Here is a 20,947-nt window from a genome sequence, read left to right on the forward strand (position 1 = left end):
ATGCTGCAGCTGTTGACTCCGATTTTGTAATTAGTGGGTATTCTTCTTTGTTTTTTATATTACCAATAAAATGGGAAAACTCTCGTGCACAAATGTGAAATATTCCACATTTTTCTATTCTATACTTTATTTTGCTATTTTAGACAGACAGAGAAACACAAATACCTTTTAATAAACAGATTATATATATATATATATATATATATATATATATATATATATATATATATATATATAGTGTGCATGTTCATATATGAATATGAATATGCACACCACCATGATGAAAACTATAATGCTTGTTCAGTACATGCATTTTAAGGTAACTATGGTCAAATATTGAAGACAATCAAATTATAAACTAAAAATGTAAACATAACACATAAACAAAGACCATGTAAATAAAAGAAGTGATGCCAAATCATCAAAACAACATATGCCAATTACAAAACAGGCAAAACCATAAGGACATGCTTTCAGTTAAAGACCAAAACTGTGTTTGGAACATGTAGTATAGATATGTTTGCCTACAAACATTCTGATAAAATAGCTTTTAAAACATGCATACGTTTGAATGACTGATATAAGAAATAAGTCATATTGTCTTGTGTTTGTGGACAGATTTATTCTGAATGAAATCTACTTTATAAACTACTTTGTTCCACCAAACTTTTACTTTAACAGTCTTACACAACACTTCCTGCTCACCAACTGTCATCAAAATATTGTATGTGACTAGTTCCTTGTGCTTAGAATAACAGTTGGGGAAAACACAGGAAAATGAACTCAGACTGTATAAAATGTTATACGTGTTGCAAACTACTTACAATTCTTGTATTTTAGTGCTAGGTCTCATACCACCCCAGGTTGATTAAGGAAGCACCTGTTATTTCCCAACAGGCTGTAATTGCTTGACTAATCAGCTGTGACTACAAAACCCAGAAACAAATAACTTTAAGACTCAAGAAATGGAGATTGAGCTGCTGAACCTGTTTGACTTGAAGACATATAAATACATACATTTTTTCCCTCAAAGGAAACTTATGAAAACAAAGCCAAGGAGAAGAAAACAGGCCCGAGAGGAGAAAGGGAAATTCTGAGTTACTGAAATACTGTTTTTGCCAAAGGGGGAAGTTGCAAATGTCGCTTCTTTAACAATTTCAAAAAGGGGAAAATAATATCACTAACCTCCAGAAGATGATTCAAAGAAAGCAGATGATTTATTTACAATGCAACTATGATTACTACAACCCTAGCTAGCAACACGTATTTTTAAATGTTAGTAGCAGCTGGATGCAGCCAAAAATAAATGTATGCATTTATTCTGATACAACTGAACAGTGATTCAGTGTTTTCAAGGGAAGCGCAAACATACAGATCAAGTACATGTTAAGTTGTAAGATGCATGAATGATCTTAAAAACTTACTTGACTGGGAAAAATACAGAAACAGAGTTTAACATTCACATTTACCATAATGTCAAAATACAAAGAAAACTCAGAATTTGTTCATTTTACCTTTTGACATTTTGCGTAATGGAATTTTTTCTTCCACAAAAGAGAGAAAAAATAACTTTTTTTTCTGAAAAAAATGTAACATTTTGCTCATTAACTGGCTCCGTTCAAAAGACTTCAGAAAAACTGTTCATGTATGGCCACTGAATCTGGTGGGACCGGTTTGTTGGACATAAATGATGGAGCTGCTGAGCGGCTCGCTAATCGTCAGTAACAGAGGAAGGGTTGTCGTATGCTGCTCCCTCCAGGTCCTTGGCTTGTTTCCTGCGAGTTTCTGGTGGAGGTCTTGGCGGTGGATTCTGGGGAGGATTCTTGATACTTTCAGCAACTGGCTTTCGCACATCCTTACGAGGAAGAATGGGCTCCCAGTGCTCACCTCGGATCGCTGCCTGGAAGACAAGAAAGTGTCTGTAATGGGTGGATGTTATCCATCCTGTTTAATGAGCCCCTTGTATGCAAAGTTGTTTAATGCTCACATTTGTGTGCCAATGTGAGATAAACAAAGCCAGATATGTTATTTTTCTTTAAAGTAGATGATGAGGAATTCAGGCACACCCCTGACTGGTAGCGTTTCAAAACTACAGGGACATGTCTCAACTGAGGAACAAGTGCGACACATTCTCTTCCTCGTTCACCACTTCCTTTCTCGATGCTTATCAAAGTTCACGGTAATTAAAAAGCTTAACGGGAAAAATAAATCCTCGTCAAGCCTCCAACTTACTGCAAGGTAGATGAGGCTGGCGATGCCGAGGCAGACACACCCGAGCACAGTTGCTAGCATAAACCCTCCAGGTACACAGATTCTTAAAAATACAATGGAGATGATGGAGTGTAAGTCAAACAGCCATGATGTTCTAAGGGTTTTGTTCAAGAGACTGGCGAGGAATGTTGTCTAGCCAAAGGAAGATGGTTAAGATAACAAAGTCAATCAAGCAAATTGTTTAGGCTGAGTTCACACTTACGCAGCGTGCAGGAACGCTCTAACATAGTAGTTCCTCGTTAGTGGTCCGAAGGCTTTGACACACACTGTGAAGCAGTATTGGCCCCTGATAGAACACAATAATCGTAATAATGTGCAGTAAAGACAGAACTTCACAAACACATATTTGCAGAAAAAAAACAACAACATTGCTTACGATCTTTCCACACTTGTCCCTTTGGCCCGCTTGCTTCTGGGATACTCAAGAAGACACACAAACACTCCGGCGGCACTTGTTACTGGTTAAGGATGCTACTTCCACCATTTTACAGATTTTAGCAAAAAATGCCAAATGGGCCATCAGTGTGATTAAAAAACCATTCAAATGATCACGATCAGCCTTTCTTATAAATGAACCTTTAATCACTCTGTTTTTTTATTCAGTAAGAAGTTAAAATCACATGAAAGAAGTTTATGCAGAATTTTGGTAGAAATGAGTTTCATGAGTGAATAATAAGTTTTAACAGGACGTCTAAAAATGAGATTAAGTGAATGTTTCCATCAACGAAAAAAACTTAGTTTTGGACAGTCTAAATTGAACAATAGCCCTTAACTGGTGTGGTGTAATCTGAAAAAGTTTCTATGAAAGGTTCTAAGAAAAGAAAAAAAGTACAGTGTTCTTATATGCCGTAAACGTTCTTGTAAGTTTGATGTTTCAGCGAAAGGAGGATGTGGTGTAATCTGTTTGAGTGTAACTGGGTTTTATGGTGAAGGGGGAGAGAGGGGAAGTGATTCAATAAAAGTCGGAGTTTGGGTGCTCGACAAGGTGTCACTGGAATCCTTGATAAAAACACGACAACTGGGATAAAGAAGTACTCTTGCATTTATCATAAGGAAACACCAGCTGTAGAAACAAGAGTTGTACAAAAATCTAATTTTTTAAATATTTGTAACCACGACAGCAACAATATACAGGAAAGTGTTTAATAAATTAAAAATAAATGAATATTTTATACATATTTGCCCATCGTGTTAAGTGTTAGCTGCTGTTTCGTGTCATTTTAGACCTAATTGTGCACTCAGCTATTGGTTAAACTATTATAACTATGATACTACACTAATAAATATAATTTGATTTACCCCACCAAAGCAGCTTTTGCTAATCAAATCTATTAAGCCTGATAGGTAATTACACAGCTTTAACTTCCCAATAGCAGCAGAATAAATGAAATAAAAACAGTGCTATTTAAAGACTCGCCTGAACAGGTTTGGTTTATTTCATTATAAAGGATACACCGCATAAGCAGCAAACTCCCAGCCTCTGAACTGCCCTGCAACCCCCACTATTCCTCCAGCAAGAAGAACTGAAAGAAGGAAACAGGAAGGTGAAAATCTAACAATATACCTTTTGTCACTCCATGCAATGAGACAAGCCCATGTGCAACTGGACAACGATTTACAACAAATCGTTTTACAGGAAAGCAAAGATTTATTTTGTAAATTAAAAAACTGCTGTTTTAAATAAATTATTAAAATAAAAGAAAACGTGAAAATAAACTTTTTTCTTCTTCTTCACTTCAGACGAAGTTATTAAAATACTCACTGAGTCCCGAAGCCAGAGCCTGCTCATTGGCCCACATGGCCCACTCTATCTTCCCCATCGTGTCCACCTGCGAGCAGAGCTGTTATCTCTACAAGGACGAAATGTGTTTACGTGAGGAGCTGAACAGATGCTGGGAGGAGGCTGGCCTCTCGTTTCAGTCGTCATTTCCGATAAATAGTACAGGAGTGTCGAGAGGAGGGGTTAATTTTATCCAACTTCCCGGACAGGTGCGACGAAAGGCCGAAAAAAAAATACGGACGTACTTGAACGCAGCACATTGCACTCTGTCAGTGTGGGTTTTGTTCTTTTAAACAAATACATTGTATCGTTTTTGTTTTCAATGATTTTACTTTTAGCGTAGTATTTTTACCTGTTGTTAAATTTGTCATTCCCATCGTTTTCTACACCTGTTTTTTTCCACAGTAGGATCTCCAGGGGGAAGGAGGTGGGGGAGACACCCTGGACAGGTCACCAGCGATGGTTTTTCAGCCATCACTGGGACACACAGAACCAGCCACACAATGATCCACATCTAGGAACAATTAATGGCTGTCAATTAAACTGACATGCACTCCACACAGAAAGGCTTCAACTGGGATTCGAACCTGTGACCTACTTGCAGAAATGTACCAGTGTTGTCACCCTCATACCGCCCCACCTCCTTGAACAATACTCAAATAAAAAAAAGCAGTGTTGCAAACACATTACAGTAGCAACAGCAATAAAAAATAAGACAACCTGATAACATTCAGACTAAAATACATTTTACTGACGTTTCATTAACAAACCTGATGCAACAAAGATTGCACTTTGGACAGGCTCGGTCCAAGGCATATGCAAACTATGATACAAACTAAGCGACTTCTTTGGTCCCCCACATCACCAGGGGGCCCCCAAGAGCATCAAGATGACACAAGTAAAAATGTTTTAATAAATTTAAATACCAACTAAATAATATTCCACATGAAAAAATAATACACAATGTATCTGTATTATTTTCTGTTGTGTCATTTGGTTTTATTTTGTAGTGCAGCACTCTTTACAAATTTTAAGAACAAAAGATAGTAAACCTAAAATTTTTACTGTGAATTCAGTGTTTGTCTGCCGATGTTTCTATAGCTGAATTAATATACCACACTTAAATAACAATCTTCATTTAAAAAGGCTAATTAGAGCATTTTTGGTGGTTTTCTGCTCTGATAAACTTAAAATCAATATACACAATAACACAGGTTTGATGTAAGCCAGTTACAAAATATGCTAATAATAGTGGGCATGTTATAATGGTGCAGCTTGGGAATGATGAATCATCTAGTGTAGACTTGTTGGTGTGGAGGGTCCCCAAGAGAAACCAGTTTAGGGCCCCACAAAGGCTTGGGCCGGCCTGACTTTGATCTAAAAGACTGATTTGTTACATTTTTAGATTCAATAATAAGGTTCCATCACTGCTCGTGAACTTGTTTCCTCAGGAGTCTCACAAAGCTTTCTTAGGGAATCCATCAGGTGAGAGCAGGTGCTGAGAGGAATCCTCGATGATACAAGGACCTGGTCCAGCCTGAAAAGAATCACAAGATAAGATAAAGTCATTAGATCAGTCATTCTCTGTTGGTTACATATTGATTTCTGAGTATCTGTGAACCTTTGTACTGATGATGTAGTTTATCCCATTTGGTGTGGGCTCCAGACCAATGGCCTCTTTCAGCTCCTCAGAGATAGCAGCACCTTTGACTGGAAGACCTTTAATAAAGCTGAAGATAAACAGACGTGTGAAAGCTCTCTTCTACCACTTAACATTCAGCAGTTCCTTGGAAAGTTTGCCTTTTAGACTTTTATTGTGAATTTTCCCACATGGATCCAGCTATTTATCAAATTCCCTGATCAGATGACAAGAACTACCTGTTGTTCACCAGAAACGGTGCAAATAATCTTTGGTTTCACCCGACCAATAATAAATATATTATTCTCAGCAAAGCCCTGCAAAGTGAAAAATGTGCAGCTCCTTTCTGGCTCTTTAATAAAATGTTGAGTTAGGTCCTACCAGCTTGCGTGGGGTGAAGATATCTGATTGTTTAAGTTGTTAATTTTAACTAGAGGCCGGCCGATGTGTTCTTTTTAAGGCAGATACCGACACCGAGTTTTAAAGAATTTTGTTGCCAATGGCCAATATCTAAAGCCGATTATTAAGGCTGTTATTTACACGTTTTAGCAGCACATTGGTTGTGAAAGACAACTGAACTCTCACTGTGTGCAATATAAATGAAATAAGTCAATAAATTTAATATTTATTGAACTTCAAATATAAAACAAACTCAAAACATTAAAAAAACGGTGTTGGAGGTCTTTTAGGCCTTTTCTTCAGTCTTGTAATGGTAGCAGTTGGCCACATAGGTGTCTGATTTTTTTTAATCTGCTTTTTAAAATAACTTTGGCCGATGGCTGATACAGAAAAATTTGAATATATCAGCCGGCCTCTAATTTTAATCAAATGGGTCTAGTTTAATTCTAATTTGCACAGATATGTGTTTGAGCCACAGAAAAAAATCTGAGCATGATAAACATGGATCCTGGCCGCTTTCCTGGACAAAACTGGTCTTTCGGTATCGCTCAGTCTTACCTAAACAATCTCATCTTATTGGACTGAGGTCATGACTTTTTTCCTGGCATGAACAGTCTATAAAAACAGGCTCACATTCTTCGAATCATTGACCATATAATTCAATTTAGTAATATTCTTTAGTTCAAATGAGAAAAAACTTGAGCTGAATGCATTCTGAATCCACTCTTAACGATAGGTATGGCAAACTAATTAGTTTCATGGGGAAAAAATCTGAAAAAGAAGACTAACAAACAAGTTTCTGGATTTAGCGTACTCTTCTCCGTTCGTGTCTGGGGGGAAGAAATGTTGAACCACCCGGACAAACTCTGGAACGTGCTGCTGTAAGGTGAAGATCACCGCGTTGGGCCCGGCATCAAAACTGTAGGCCACCTATCAGAAAGAAAACAGAGTGTGGCAGTCATCTCAAGAGATGAACTTTCTTGTTCCTCATTCTAAAAAAAACTACCTCAGAAGGTTTCACATCTTTGTTATAAAATCTGAGAAATTCAGCTGCAGGGATGTGTATTTTTGAAATTCTGGCGATACGATACATATCACAATACAGGGGAGACGATACGATATATCACAATACAGGGGAGACGATACGATATATCACGATATATTGCAATACATTCAGTCAGATGTTACAAGCAATTTTTTAAACCAAATTTATTGTAAGAATGTTCAATAAACAGTCCAAACTGATACGTAACATGTTTAACATGAGGTATCTGAACCATGATGGAGGCATTTACATTTCATTGGTGGAAACAAAACCCGTTGCCAACTAGCAGGTGACGATTAAATTGCACAAAACGAAAAGAAAATACACAAAAGTTTGCATGTAAATTCTTTCAAAAATTAGATACACGGCTTTTGAATATCGATGTAATAATCACAGGAAAAAATATCACGATATATTGCCATATCGATATTTCTGATACACGGCTTTTGAATATCGATATAATATTGCTGGAAAAAATATCACGATATATTGCCATATCGACATTTTCTTACATCCCTACTCAGCTGCAAGAAATTAGGCAAATTAGTGTTGAGAAAAAAAAACTATTAATGATGATGAGAAAGTTTAGAAAGTCAAAGAATTTATGAGTTTATTGAGATAATTTAAAAATTCTAATGTTTCACTGACCTGAGTAAGATTCTAATTTTTAAGACTTTTTCAAAAACATTTTTGATTTATTTTCTTGCTTTCATTGATCCATATTGGGATTTTCCCCCTCATTTGCATGCATATCAAAGTCTTAATCCATCAATAAACATTTTTGCTGTCGCTGCAGAATAGTGTAGAACTGCTCACCCTGCTCTCCCTGTAATGTCCGTTATAACGATGCACCAAGTGGATGATCTGTTGTGAAACACTGTTGAGGTAGAAGATAGGAGGGTATGTGTCCAGGCATGTGGCGTGAAACTGGTTGCTGTCCTTCATGGTGATCTCAGCAAATGCAGCGAAGTCCCTTTTTTGCACTGCTTTGATCATCTTGTCCATTCGATGAGGGACGACAGACTCTGCTCGGTGCTGCACACAAACACAAGAAGGGTGTGCAAACTGCCGTCTAGATTTCTTGAAATCCAGCTAAGAGATTAATTACATTACCTTTAATAGAACACTTGTTTGCACACTGGTTTGCATCCCAGAGGTGCTGCCTATCGGCTTCCTCTTGGCACTGGCCTTTGGAAAAGTGCATCAAATAAATGATAAAATTCAACATTTGTCTTTTAAGCACAGGTAAAAACAGTTTCTCTGTATGCACAAACACACCAAAACAACATTCTCTCACTGCTGGTTTTATCCACATTTAGTTTGACCCACCACTAGTACCAGGATCCTGAGCTCAGGCCAGTGACTCTCTGGCTCCACCTGCTGGGCAATGCTGTCCTTCCCATCGTCTCTGTTTCCCATGATCCACTGAACAAATCCACCATACATGCTTCTGCAAGCACTGCCTGAGCCTTGCCGAGCAATCCCTGACAAATCTCCTTCTACACCAAACGCCTGAGCCAAACTATAAACTACAACCAAAGAGAAAATGATTAAAACAGCAAAAGTAACACGTATCTGATCTAAAATAAATAGCACATTAGATGGATAAATGAACATTTTTTTCACCTAAATAAAATAACACTAAAAACCATCTCCCCATTTAAGCACGGGCTGGAAAAGATAACATATTATTATTTTCTTCCTCACCGAGACAAGCAAATCCAGCAGCTGAAGAGGCGAGTCCTGCAGCAGTTGGGAAGTTATTAACGGAGCAAATATGGACTTTGTGAGACAACCCCGTTGATTCAGTGGAATCAGGTTCTCCATCGTTGCGTCTCTTCCGTGCTAATCGTCTAACTGAATAGAAAATAAATAAAAACAGAAAAATGTGATTGTGGAGTCTTTTTTATTTTACTTGCAATTTCTGTCCTGGTAATCTTTTTTTTTTAAGATGGAGGAAAAACAAAATTGATACAACTCACTCTCTCTCAGACAGGATTGTAGTCTTGGATGTGTTATGTCCTCTTCTTTCCCATTAAGCCACATTCTATCCACCTTAAACGACGTGCTGATTGCAACGGTTGTGGTTGTTTTCAGCTGCACGGATAAAGTCATAAACGCAGGTCTATAACAAACTAGGAAGTAAAATGTCACATTTGATTGTAAATCGTGCGAATGCACATCCAAATCATAATCCCAAACATTAAGGTCATTGTTTATCACGTTATCTCATATTTTTAAAAGCATGTCTGTTGTTTGTATGCAGCTTTTGTATAAACATGACACATACATCGACAGTAGGTTATAGCTTTAAGATGTTAGTAATACTACAGAGGCTATTAATAATTTCTAAGCAATTATGCTGTAAAGAAAGACTCTTATATGAAAAGATCAAGCAGCAGGAATGTACAACAACAGCATAAAGAATCAGAAGCAGAACATGCTGAAGAAAGATGCTTCATTTACAGACCTGATCTTGATGTAGCGTGACGCTCAGTGATGAGCTGATGGGTAGAATTAAATCTTCATCCCGCTTCCCCCCTGAAAAACCAACATGACCTAGTGTTAAGCAGCGTTATTAGACTGTTACACAAAAATAATGAAAACACACTTGAAAATATGTCATTTATCTAATGGACAACACAGAAGTCGGCTTTAAACACAACCTAAAATAAATAGCACTACGTTTTTAGACCAAACAGAACACCTAAGCTAACGTAAACACAAATCGTGACGATACTTACAGTATTTAACGACAGCAATATTCACAGGAGCGGTGCATGTGACTATATGCGGTCTGCTCGTGGTTTCTTCGGGCATTATTCTGTTTTTAAACTAAGACCGTGGCGCTAAACCCAAAACTTTAAACTCTTCTTACCAATGTCCTTCATGTGTCTAGCAGTTTGTCTGAGAAGCTAAGTCAGCCTCAGTCTGATTGGCTCGAGATGAACATGTGGTTATTACACGACCAATCAGAAGCGAGCTTGTTCGACGCAAAAAGATGACGAGCCAATAAAAACTATCTGACCATGCTCGTGCCTTAGTGGGGCAATGACAAGCACCAACCCACCTGACTTATTACAATAAATATAATGAAAATATTTATTTAAAAAAATCCTATTATTGAAAGTGTAAAGAAAATAATTCTGAAAGGCAAAAAATAAAAAATTATATATATATATATATATATATATATATATATACATGCACACACACTCAACAAGCAAACATTGTTTTTGTTGCACTTACAATAATTTGATTTTGTTCATTATTAAATTAAAATATGATGCATGATAAAACAAAAATAAGCACACAAAACAGTAATTTGAGGAAATTATGATATAGGAATTGGTGGCGTGGTGACGATTCAGGTATATATTGCAGACTTTTAAGCTTTTTATTGGAAGGACTTTAACATATCCTTGTTCAAAATGTTTGCTAAATTACTCAACATGTGGTTCAGTCCCCCTATACCAACAGACTTTTTACTGGATTCCATTATAAATAATACAATAAATTAGAATTATTGTCATAAAAAAAAGTAAATCCCTATAATGTCCTTTTTTAGGAAAATGACACATTTGGCTCTTTGTGTACTCTTGAGTAAAAAAGAAAAACTAACTAAGTTTTCAGGATGCAAGTACTCTAACTACACTGAACACATGCTACGTTGCATAAAATCTCACACGAACCACGATCACAAATAATTAACAAATGATGTGCCAATAAAGCAAAATTTTGAGTTTAAGGCTTTTTATTTAAATTTTTATGTAAACTTTGCAAATATATGTCAGCAACAAGAACATTACTAAGAACTTAATGAGTGCTACTGTTGCAATGGCTCTGTAAAAAAACACGGGTTGAATTTGCAGAATATTCTAGATAAAATTAATCTGCAGCAGTATGTTTTGCATTTTGTGTTACATTTTTCATGTTTGAAAAACTAACTACAACCGTATTGACAAAAGGAAAGTAACATGAAAGGACTGGAGGAGTCACACAGTGCCAGCAGTTATCATTGGTACAACACAAGTCGCAAAGATCTGCAGTAGCTTGAAGAAAAAAAAATCCAAATTGCAAACCTTCTTGTACACTGTGTGCTTTCTAAAAACCACCAGACACCAACATATTAAGCAAATGTCCTTGTTCTTCTGTCTTGGTGTGTTCATTCCAAACATGATGTAGAAGTTAATGTGGCATCCCAGGAATTTCATAAGAAAACGCAAGTCAGAGTCCAGCACGCAAAACCAGAACTTTTGGCTCATTCCAGGGCTTCTGTTTGAAGTTAGAAATCATCTTCATCATCTGAATCCATCACCCTCCGTCTGTTGAACTGTCAGCCAGACACAAAGGAGATGCGATAAACAAAATGGACAACAGACTGCAAATAAATCACCGGGACACTTTGTGGAACTTACTGTAACAGTGGTCTTCTTCTCCGTTTGATGACTGACTTTTTCTAGGATCTCGATTAAGCCCGACTCTGAAATCTGACAGAGAAATCTGAGTTAACTGTTTGCAAGTGAAAAGAAAAAAAAATCTCAATAACACACAAGCCTCTTTATTTCACCTTTCCTCCCAACTGTCCAAAACGAGCCATCTGAATAAGATAGTTTTCAACTGCTTTGGCCTTGTCTGGTTTCACTAATGCAAGATTGCTCACTGAAACAAAACAAAGTAGAAGAGCATCCTTCACATCTCAGGGGAAAACTTGGTAAAATAATACAGAAGCAAATCATAAAAACTGAGCGTACTTACACCTTGCACGTGCTGACTGGTCTAGGACTTGTGCCAATATTGAGTTCCTCATTTCTGTTTCTCTGTTAAATAAATAAAAAAGAGAAAATAAAGATTATTCCACAGAATAAATAAAAAAACACACTTTCACCTAAATATCAAGCTAGCACAGCACCTGTTTGGTGCAGAACAGCTTTTAATTTAATGCATTGATGTTCTGTTTAGGAGTGAATTTTTAGTACTGAAATGTATTCAAGTAATGAAATGTACAATTCAGTCTTTTTCTAATTATAAAACTAACCTTTGTTTGGCTTCCTCTCCTTGTTGGTTATTTGAAGCATCCTGTAAGAAGTTTAGACATCAGAATCACATATAGAATATGTTTTACTGAACAAAGAGTATGGTGTTTGACCATATTTTGCTTGTTTATAGTTGTTTTTGTTTATAGTGCAGCCAGCTGTCTTGCTAAAGACAATAATTAAATAAATTAATTAATTAATGCACAATCAATAAAAACAACTCTTAGAGCTATTTTTAATAACAATGACAACTGGATAAGTTTGATTCGATTGAATGAAATCATTGGTCATACTTTTTTTGAGAACCCGATTTGCTGAAGTTGCTTTTTCTAAAATGTCTTCATCCCCCAAAATCAAATACCTCTATGAACTTCTATTTTACCATAAACTATTCTCTTTTCTACTGTGAGCTGCACTGTTGTGCTTTTATAAGAATAACAATACCTTTATTAGTCCCTCAGTGGGGAAATTGCAATATTGCAATGGCTCAGGTACAGCAGGATAGCAGCAGTAGCACACAACATATCGCACAAGAGTACATAATAAGTTAAGATAATTATTGCACATGGTAATGAGAATAGTAGTTATAATGCACGTTTTGAAAAGATTATATTTGCAGTGGAAGGTGTATGGCTTCTATTAGCAGTGACTATTATAGAGTCTAACAGCAGCAGGGAGGAAAGATCTGCGGTATCTCTCCTTCGTTCAGCGAGGGTGGATCAGTCTGTTGCTGAAGCTGCTCTCCAGAGCAGACGAGGCATCCTGCAGGGGGTGTGACTCATGGTCCAGGATGGATCAGAGTTTTGCCAGCACCCTCTTGTCCCCCACCTCTCGTATTGAGTCTAGAGGACAGCCCAGGACAGAGCTGGACTTCTTTATCAGCCTGGTCAGCTTCTTTCTCTCCCTCTCTGTAATGCTGCTGCTCCAACACACCATACCATACAGGATTGCTGATGCCACCACAGAGTCGTAGAAGGTCTTCAGGAGTGTCCCCGTCACCCCGAAAGACCGTAATCTCTTCAGGAGGTGGAGCCTGTTCTGGCCCTTCCTGTACAGTGCGTCTGTGTTTTGAGACCAGACCAGTTTGTTGTTCAGGTGAACACCCTGGTATTTGTAGAAGTCCACTCTCTCGATGTCCGTTCACCGGATGTTCACCAGTGAGGGGACAGCAGGTCGGCGTCTGCGAGGATCCACCACCATCTCCTTTGTTTTCCCTGCATTGATCAGGAGGTGGTTTTGCTGGCACCGGTCGACGAAGTCCTGCGTCAGTCCTCTGTACTCCACATCGTCGTCCTCGATGATCAGTCCGACAATCGCAGAGTCGTCTAAGAACTTCTGCAGGACACAGCTGTCTGTGTTGTGTCTGAAGTCAGAGGTGTAGAGGGTGAAGAGAAATGGAGCCAGGATAGTCCCCTGGGGCACACCCACACTGCAGGTCAGCAGGTCAGACACACAGTCCCAGGCTCTCATTTATAATTTCAATAGTATGCATAACTACTTCTGAAAAAGACCAATGTTTGTTTGTGCCATTTTTGAAGAAAAATAGCATAAAGTTTCTGCATTTGGGACAGGTAAATCCACTCTGTTTATGATAGAACATGTACATTTATTTAAGGTAATCTACAAATGACAAGCACACAAGTTAAACCACTGAGTTTAAAAATAAACTAGTTAGAGAAAACACTAGTCGGGCTCCTACAGAAGTTATGATGTGGAAACAGAGTTCAAGCATTGAAAGTGAACAAAGAGTGCAGCTGAGGGTGAAAAGGAAGTACAGTGTAGGTGCTGGTCTAGAAGATGATGCTCGCTGTAAAGGTCTTCACTTACTGTTAGGTCATAAATGTTGACATGGGGAAAAATCTTGTATGATTAAATTGTATGTATTTTCTAGCACCAAAATAGATCTTAAAACAATCTCCACGAATATAATTAATATATAAATAATATATATAATTAATAATAATAACAACAATTAGAATAAAGTGATTAGTCTCCTACTTGATGTTAGGGAATCATGAATGAAAATCCGAATAAACTAGACTGTTTGAAGGGTTATCCCAGCAGCTCACTGTGGACTTCTCATCATATTGAAAGAAGTGCTATTTTTAAATCCTGAAAACCGTTTCCAGAACCTGAGGGGTGTGCCATTAGCACTAAGCTAGCAAGTTTGTCATTCTCTCATTTTTACCTAGCTAAAAAAGACTTCGGTGTTTTATTTAGACGCTTAATTCTAATGTGTTATTAAGCCTTTTATAGCCAAAGTACAGATTTACAAACTGGGTTTATGTATTTTGGGTCATCTACAGAAACCAGCGTGTTGAATCCACCATCTCCTTAAAAGGCGGCCGCAAACACTTTAAAGAAGCTCTTGATGAGTCCTTACCCCCTGCTTTGCCTGTAGTTCCGCCATTCTTTGCCGCCTTATCGCTTCCAGTTCTTCGTCTGCCATTGTTTTTTACAGTAACGTGGATGTAAATCTCGCTAGAAAACCGTTCTGGAACACACTGGAGTTCAAGCAGAGACAAGGCCTCTAATAGCACAGGCAAAAGTAATCAACAACGAAAGAAACGATCAAACAAACTTCCAGGGGAGAGTAACAGAGCACAAAACCTGGATCAGCGAACGAACGTTTTTGTTGTTGTTGTTTGCCAGTGCACGATAAAAAATTCATCCAATTGAGCATGGTATTTTACAGAGCCTAATCTTTTGAGATTTTTTTTTAGAAAATGAGACATAACACATTCAAAGAACTTTAAAATACAAATATGTATTTTTATTTCTCTTTTCATATACACAGCCTGTTTGAACCATAGCAACAGAGTTAGTTTCAATACAGTTTAAATCGCAGTGTTTGTGTATGATGTGTTTCACACTGTAGGTACATTAAATCCATCCCAAATACACATAGCCATTAAGAGATGAGCTTTTAATTTCATGATCATGATATTTTGAAGTACTTTCTCCAGTTATTGTACTACATGATACATTTTTTAGTCTATATTTTACTTAGAGATATGAGAACTCATCACAGCAGTTCTGAGAAGTGAAGAATGTTTTTGAATGAGAGTTGGAATGTCCAGTCTTTTTAAAATGATTACTCACTGAATTTCTGCGTCTTGGATAAAGAAGAATCTACATCAACGTCAGTTTGATGAGCATTTTAAGTCCAATATTTATCATATTATAGTTAAATTTATGAAATATGACATTTACGAGTAGAAAACACTGAAGACAGCTGCCAGTTATTCTTGCAACACAGCCACATGGTATTTATGGCCATCTATGTTGAAGCTTGCTCCAAACAAGGTCATGTGACAGGAGGGTCTCCTCACACACTTGATCTTTAGCTTCCTCTGTATGTGCTGTAGGAGAAGCGACTCACAAGCAAGGGGACATGGTATTTTTGGTCTGCGTCAGTTATAGTGAAAGCAATCTGAAGAAAACAGAGAAAAACATAACACAAATCTGTTATCATCAGGCTTCACTGAGAGTTTCTAGCTAAAAAAAATTACAAGGCAGATTAAATTAACAGTGGAGGTTAGAATTAGAACATTTCCTCACCTCTACATAAGGGTAAAATGAACTCTCTCCCATACCTGCCCAATACCGAGCAGTTTCAAAATGCATTTTGTACTCGCCAGGTATAAATTGCTGTTTTGTGATGAGTCCTGGGCATCGTCCATCATCATTAGTGGTACTGGTGAGACAATATATTCGATGAAGATTCTGGTAGTGAAATCATTTCTCATGGTGATGCACTTTGGTGGTTGTTACCCTGTGTTTATCAGTTGCCAGACTTTAGTTACAGAGTCTTGTTGATAAAGTTTTATGGTCATGTTTGACCCTGGAACTCCTGCTGCAGTGTTCAGCACGTGTGTGGTCAGAGGACTGGGCGAGCCTGCCATAGTTGTGATCTACACAGCAAGAAATACAGTTTCCATTCATCAGCTGCACTTAATTGTCTTGTATATCAAAATGTGAAAGCAAGCCATTTGGTTAGTTCACACAGTGCTAATCTGTATCACTTATTGTTTTATTGCTGACTTCATCACACGATTATGTGTGCATTTGGGATTTAAAGGTTTAAATGTTACATGAAGTTTTATTTGAAGGGTTTATGAGTTTTCTTAAGGGTTTTCCCACTGAATAAGCAGTGAAACTCAGCCATTTAAAAAGCTTTCACTTTGATTAAGCCAGATGAAATGATGTTTAAATGAAAACACTGAATTCCTTTTTTAATTCTTACTTTCCTTTATAATTCTTTAAATAGTGTTAAACTGAACGTATTTATTTTGATTTAGGAAAAAAGTCTTGAAAGAAAACGGCCAATATAGCTAAAAATTTGACATAATTTAAACAAAGTCTTTGTTTGTATTATTTTAGCTAATAAAAACTCTCTGCTTACCTTGTTTTTAGACAAAATATGTCCCTCCAGCTGCTGCAGCCTGAATGCGCTCATGTTCACTTATAAACGAAATCTAAACTAGGTCAGCAGCTTTTACTGTGAAATGTAATTTTATGGGTTATCAAACAGAATCAGATTTGTACTCACATTACGCCTGTGAAGTTCTGCATGTACGTCTTTTGGTGCCTTCCAGTGCACACACACACATATCTCTTTTGTCAACAGCAAAGCCAGTTGTGTAAGAAGTGATTTTGCCTGTTTTTTTAATGAGCACTTTGGACTTTAGGGACGAGTGATCCGGGTTTTGTAAATTCTTGCCTGAGAGTGTTTGACTGTGCAGCATGACTGTGTTTTTTTTTATCTCTGCTGGATTTTTCTTGGTATTTGTAGGTATTCTAGCTTTATTCAAATGTCAAAGATGTCAGATCTTGTAACCTGTGTATGCTCCATCTTTATCTGACCCAGCTGTTCAGGTCATCTTTAAATATGGGATCTGTAGATATAAAAATAAAATGTGAACATCGTGTCTTTTTATAGTCTGACAGAAAGCATCCGGGCTTCCCTCTGTGAACATGGTTTGCTGACCAACCTAAACCACAATGAAGCTCCCTTCTTTAGGCAGCTTTTCTGTTTGTTTACACTCCAACTGATTAAAATGGGGGATTTTCCACCTAAAGCATGTGGAGGTCCTTTTGTTCTCCTGGTGGACTTATTATCGCCGCCGTAAGGATGTGTATTTTTTTTACTCTCATTTATTTCTTGGGAGAAACGACTCTCCAGAGAAGCAGCTGCTGCAGGAGAGGCTGCAGCTGCAAATGCTACTTTTATTCAGACTTTTACAAATTTATTCTAATTTGGTGTCGGTGTAAAGAACTGTCAATTTGGTGAATTATTTGTTGAATATTAACCATTTGTGCTGCTAAGCTTTAACCACAGAGGCAAAGGTATGTTTTTGAAAAATGCAGCAGTCTGGGATCACGTCCATCAAATACACCAACACAGCATGGATTTTACTGGGGAACATCTCTTTGGGATCACGGAAGACTTTTACTAAAACCATCTGAGAAAGACGTTTGGGTTTACAGACACGAGGCCACAGCAGGAGGCTGAATTTGTGTAATCATGAAGATAATCACCAACATTCTTCCTTTTATGTGGCATGAACCCAATAGTACGCCGCCTAAACCATATCTGTGTTCAACATAATCCACTTTAATAAATTATTCTAAGCTGTCACCTTTCATTTCCTTTCTCTGTTCAGCCTTTCACAATAAAAACACCACAAGGCTTTATTTTATTCTGGATATGAAAAATACTTTTACTACCGTGACAATGAGCATTTTCACTTGGCTTGTCGTAACAGTGCAAACCAAAACATGTAACATCAGAATTATACAATTATTTATAACAGGGTTATTTTCTTTTAAAAAAAATCAACACATGAGAAGTCCTAAAGGAAAATTATATTCAGAGAGATAACAATTACAGTAAAATTATACAATAATAAACAATATTACACACTGACCTGGGCTCTTTGCACATTTGAAGGTGCCAAATATGTAGAGGAAGAGAGCTGTAATGTTTTTTCTAGCATATGGGACTCTTCAGAAATGGAGTAATTTATCTGGTTTTATTTACTGAGAGTGGAAAAGTGAACATGTTCCTTCTTGAATGACAAACAAGATAAAGTTTGAACTCTTAGAAGCAAACAAACCATAAATGTTTTTAATTGATTAAAAAAAACTCACTTGGGGTTTGTTAAATTACTTTGACATAGACAAAGTAGATTCTAAATTCATGTACGTACACAACTCTAGTTAGTTATTAATAAACAGCTCTGAACAGCAAATGCACTTTAGATTCTGCCATCCATCCATAAGCTGAGAGGCCCAGACTTCCCTCCATCCAGCCACTTGAGCCAGCTCTTCCGGGGGAGTCCCAAGGTGTTTCCTGGCAAGCTGAGAGACATAGTCCCTCCAGCGTGTCCTGGGTCTTCCCTAGGTCTCCTCTCGGTTGGACGTGCCCAGAAAACCTCACCAGGGAGGCATCTTAACCAGATGCTTGAGCCACCTCAACTGGCTTCTCTTGATGTGGAGGAGCAGCAAGTCTACTCCTAGCCCCTCCCGGATGACCGAGCTTCTCATCCTATCTCCGAGGGAGAGCCCACACATCCTGCAGACCAAACTAATTTCTGCCGCTTGTATCCATGATCTCATTCTTTTGGTCACTACATAAAGCTCGTGAGTATAGGTGAGGGAACGTAGATCGACCAGTAAATTGAGAGCTTTGCCTTCCGGCTCAGCTCTCTCTACACAGACTGGTACAACGCCCACATCACTGCAGACACAGCACCAATCCGCCTATCGAGCTTGTGCTCCATCGTTCCGTCACTTGTGAACAAGAACCCAAGATACTTAAACTTCTCCACTTTAAGCGGGACCTCCTCCCTGACCTAGAGAAGGCATTCTACCCTTTTCTGATTCAAGATTAGAATCTGCCCATTCAGGAAAAAAATAAGTCTTCATGATGGTGCTTTAGAGTTTTCCATCAAGTTACTTTTATCAGGATTCATAAAAGGCCAATTTTTTATGCATTGTTCAGTATATAAAGCAGAATTCATAATGGTAATAATTACTATCTCAGTGTAGGATCGATTAAAAGACGGCATGTGAAAAATGTAATATTAGTGGGAAGAATTTAAAGATGTTTACAAAAGACCTTTTATTATTTATCTAATTTCCTCTGATATCCTGATTATATAAGCAGGCAAGATGGTAACACACACACACACACACACACACACACACACACACACACACACACACACACACACACACACACACACACACACACACGAGTGTTGAGAGCATGTGATAACAGAAAATAAACCGAGGAATGTGAGTTCATCACAGCTGACCTTGTCGGTGCAACGCCCAGCATTAATATTCCAAATCAAATGCTTTTCTAAACTCCGTTTGTTGATTCTTTGGAAGAAACATTTGAAGCGGCGTGTTTACGGTTCAGTGCTTGAATATGTTTGTTTGTTATCTGACAGAAACTTGATAAACAGGTAAGATGACTGTGTTTCTGATTAAATCAGACCTGATTTCCATAATCCTGCAACATTTTGGGCCATTGCTGCTCAAGCGGATCCATTCTTAGAGTAAAATTCATAACATACCTCCTGCTTTAATCTATCGTACAGATATGAACTCCTAAGTTTTCTCTTCAGAAACCTAAAAGAGGATGTATCCGATCTAAATTCTCACAATAAAGCTGCTAGGATACAATAAAACTCATTGTTTCGTTTGATATGCGGCACGTGTTGAGCCTCTGCGGGTTTGTGTTCTCTTCCTCCATGTTTGGCACTTGATCCACGTCTCCCACATCGTCTCATGTTCCTCCTTCATATTTCCTCCTCGGGGTCAGAGCTGTGACTGCTCATCTGTGACAGACAAACAGGCAGGCAGTCAGAGACACGAAGCGCTGAGAGGAAAACAAAGACGAGTTTTATTAACTGCCAGCTCAGGATGACTAAGTGAATTTTTCATTCTGTGAGTGTATAACTTGATTTCACAGCTGCACTGACTTTTTTCAAGTGCTTCAGCTTACAAGATTGAAGTCATCTTTATGCAGGTTTTTATTTTAAGCCAAGAAAATTAGAGAATTTTAAATGCTGCACTTTATATTCTGAAGCAAAATGTAGTATGACTATTTTAAGCACAAATGACCAGAAGACCATCTGATGTTCTTGTAATTTTGAACATTCCAGGAGGAGATCATAACGCACCTTCAGGTCAGGACTCTCCCGGTGGATCCGATGGCGAGAAGTGGGCGGAGAGAGGGATGGGAGGGAATGCTCAGGACTGCTGGCCAACAAAGCATACGATGAGCCGAGTGGACTGTCCTCTCTCAGGGGAGAGTCTGGAACAGAGACACAAACAGGTGTGGCGTTAGCATCTGTGCAGCGATGTGAAGACCATAAACATCGTGCTTACTACACACTGGATGATGGGCAGACCACATGAGTGGATGTGACAGGATGAAGGGCAGATATGGAGGGCAAGAACATTAGGATCAGAGGGAATTAAGGGGATACATTAATGCAATGATGAGAGCTATCAATGGCTCCAGAAGCAGGGAGTGGACCACACGCACTGGTGAGTCTCAAACTGCACACCTCTGTGTGTCCAGTCAGATGTTCTGGTCAGTTCAATCTGGTTAAGTGGGGGAGTAGAGGGAGGTGGAGTGTACAGTCGGTAAAGACGGCTCTCCCTTGCCCTGCCTCCAACATGCCTCCATCTAAATAGGATAGATTATCCAGAGTTATCTCTGTAGTTATGCTGCTATAGGCTTAGACTGCTGGAGGATA

The 20,947-nt window shown here is 38.1% G+C and overlaps 5 protein-coding genes across 6 annotated transcripts in view; all 5 read right to left on the bottom strand.

Annotated features, from left to right (window-relative positions):
* Nucleotides 1-1,193: 1,193 nt before the first annotated feature.
* cyba (cytochrome b-245, alpha polypeptide) lies at nucleotides 1,194-4,188 on the bottom strand. Its single transcript, XM_015952926.3, has 6 exons — nucleotides 4,034-4,188; nucleotides 3,725-3,794; nucleotides 2,648-2,722; nucleotides 2,474-2,557; nucleotides 2,233-2,314; nucleotides 1,194-1,900 (listed from the first exon to the last, which is right to left on the bottom strand). The coding sequence occupies exons 1-6, from the start codon at nucleotides 4,089-4,091 to the stop codon at nucleotides 1,712-1,714; spliced, it is 558 nt and encodes a 185-aa protein (XP_015808412.1). The 5' UTR covers nucleotides 4,092-4,188; the 3' UTR covers nucleotides 1,194-1,711.
* An 833-nt stretch (nucleotides 4,189-5,021) lies between these two features.
* On the bottom strand, nucleotides 5,022-10,065 carry mvda (mevalonate (diphospho) decarboxylase a). The gene is made up of 10 exons (XM_015952925.3): nucleotides 9,879-10,065; nucleotides 9,605-9,675; nucleotides 9,117-9,231; nucleotides 8,842-8,991; nucleotides 8,464-8,663; nucleotides 8,248-8,322; nucleotides 7,951-8,169; nucleotides 6,904-7,019; nucleotides 5,673-5,781; nucleotides 5,022-5,588 (listed from the first exon to the last, which is right to left on the bottom strand). The coding sequence occupies exons 1-10, from the start codon at nucleotides 9,952-9,954 to the stop codon at nucleotides 5,508-5,510; spliced, it is 1,212 nt and encodes a 403-aa protein (XP_015808411.1). The 5' UTR covers nucleotides 9,955-10,065; the 3' UTR covers nucleotides 5,022-5,507.
* Nucleotides 10,066-10,870: 805 nt separating this feature from the next.
* On the bottom strand, nucleotides 10,871-14,733 carry pdcd5 (programmed cell death 5). The gene is made up of 6 exons (XM_015952931.3): nucleotides 14,554-14,733; nucleotides 12,173-12,213; nucleotides 11,893-11,954; nucleotides 11,705-11,796; nucleotides 11,553-11,624; nucleotides 10,871-11,467 (listed from the first exon to the last, which is right to left on the bottom strand). The coding sequence occupies exons 1-6, from the start codon at nucleotides 14,617-14,619 to the stop codon at nucleotides 11,420-11,422; spliced, it is 381 nt and encodes a 126-aa protein (XP_015808417.1). The 5' UTR covers nucleotides 14,620-14,733; the 3' UTR covers nucleotides 10,871-11,419.
* A 184-nt stretch (nucleotides 14,734-14,917) lies between these two features.
* uraha (urate (5-hydroxyiso-) hydrolase a) lies at nucleotides 14,918-16,816 on the bottom strand. 2 transcript variants are annotated; one of them, XM_070554542.1, is made up of 5 exons: nucleotides 16,723-16,770; nucleotides 16,576-16,634; nucleotides 15,945-16,084; nucleotides 15,732-15,867; nucleotides 14,918-15,603 (listed from the first exon to the last, which is right to left on the bottom strand). In XM_070554542.1, exons 2-5 carry the CDS (start codon nucleotides 16,627-16,629, stop codon nucleotides 15,514-15,516), a joined length of 420 nt encoding a protein of 139 aa, XP_070410643.1. In that variant the 5' UTR covers nucleotides 16,630-16,634; nucleotides 16,723-16,770; the 3' UTR covers nucleotides 14,918-15,513. The 2 variants fall into 2 exon arrangements, with proteins under 2 accessions (XP_070410643.1, XP_015808416.1); XM_015952930.3 differs by lacking the exon at nucleotides 16,576-16,634 and having other exon boundaries at nucleotides 16,723-16,816.
* Nucleotides 16,817-19,843: 3,027 nt separating this feature from the next.
* LOC107381323 (heterogeneous nuclear ribonucleoprotein C) overlaps nucleotides 19,844-20,947 on the bottom strand; it is a 50,201-nt gene continuing 49,097 nt past the window's right edge. The window contains exons 6-7 of the mRNA XM_054732146.2: nucleotides 20,366-20,499; nucleotides 19,844-20,020 (exon numbers count right to left, since the gene is read on the bottom strand). Of these exons, the coding sequence (XP_054588121.2) occupies nucleotides 19,982-20,020; nucleotides 20,366-20,499 (173 nt within the window). The 3' untranslated portion in view covers nucleotides 19,844-19,981. The remainder of the gene's footprint in view (nucleotides 20,021-20,365; nucleotides 20,500-20,947) is intronic.

This window comes from Nothobranchius furzeri, chromosome 9 (genome assembly GCF_043380555.1).
Source record: "Nothobranchius furzeri strain GRZ-AD chromosome 9, NfurGRZ-RIMD1, whole genome shotgun sequence".
Classification (NCBI taxonomy): domain Eukaryota; kingdom Metazoa; phylum Chordata; class Actinopteri; order Cyprinodontiformes; family Nothobranchiidae; genus Nothobranchius; species Nothobranchius furzeri.

Excerpts from the sequence above, each read along its gene's own strand:
- cyba (XM_015952926.3), bottom strand. The coding sequence starts at position 4,091 with ATGGGGAAGATAGAGTGGGCCATGTGGGCCAATGAGCAGGCTCTGGCT. Across the intron at positions 2,723-3,724 it reads GAGTTTGCTGCTTATGCGGT|TGCCGCCGGAGTGTTTGTGT; the intron begins GTATCCTTTATA and ends ACCAGTAACAAG. Across the intron at positions 2,558-2,647 it reads GGGACAAGTGTGGAAAGATC|GGGCCAATACTGCTTCACAG; the intron begins GTAAGCAATGTT and ends GTGTTCTATCAG.
- mvda (XM_015952925.3), bottom strand. The coding sequence starts at position 9,954 with ATGCCCGAAGAAACCACGAGCAGACCGCATATAGTCACATGCACCGCT. Across the intron at positions 9,676-9,878 it reads TATTGCTGTCGTTAAATACT|GGGGGAAGCGGGATGAAGAT; the intron begins GTAAGTATCGTC and ends TTGGTTTTTCAG. Across the intron at positions 9,232-9,604 it reads TCACGCTACATCAAGATCAG|CTGAAAACAACCACAACCGT; the intron begins GTCTGTAAATGA and ends TTATCCGTGCAG.
- pdcd5 (XM_015952931.3), bottom strand. The coding sequence starts at position 14,619 with ATGGCAGACGAAGAACTGGAAGCGATAAGGCGGCAAAGAATGGCGGAA. Across the intron at positions 12,214-14,553 it reads AACTACAGGCAAAGCAGGGG|GATGCTTCAAATAACCAACA; the intron begins GTAAGGACTCAT and ends AACTTCTTACAG. Across the intron at positions 11,797-11,892 it reads CCAGTCAGCACGTGCAAGGT|TGAGCAATCTTGCATTAGTG; the intron begins GTAAGTACGCTC and ends GTTTTGTTTCAG.
- uraha (XM_070554542.1), bottom strand. The coding sequence starts at position 16,629 with ATGAGCGCATTCAGGCTGCAGCAGCTGGAGGGACATATTTTGTCTAAA. Across the intron at positions 15,868-15,944 it reads TGGCAACTGATAAACACAGG|TACCACTAATGATGATGGAC; the intron begins GTAACAACCACC and ends TTGTCTCACCAG. Across the intron at positions 15,604-15,731 it reads CATTTTACCCTTATGTAGAG|ATTGCTTTCACTATAACTGA; the intron begins GTGAGGAAATGT and ends TGTTTTCTTCAG.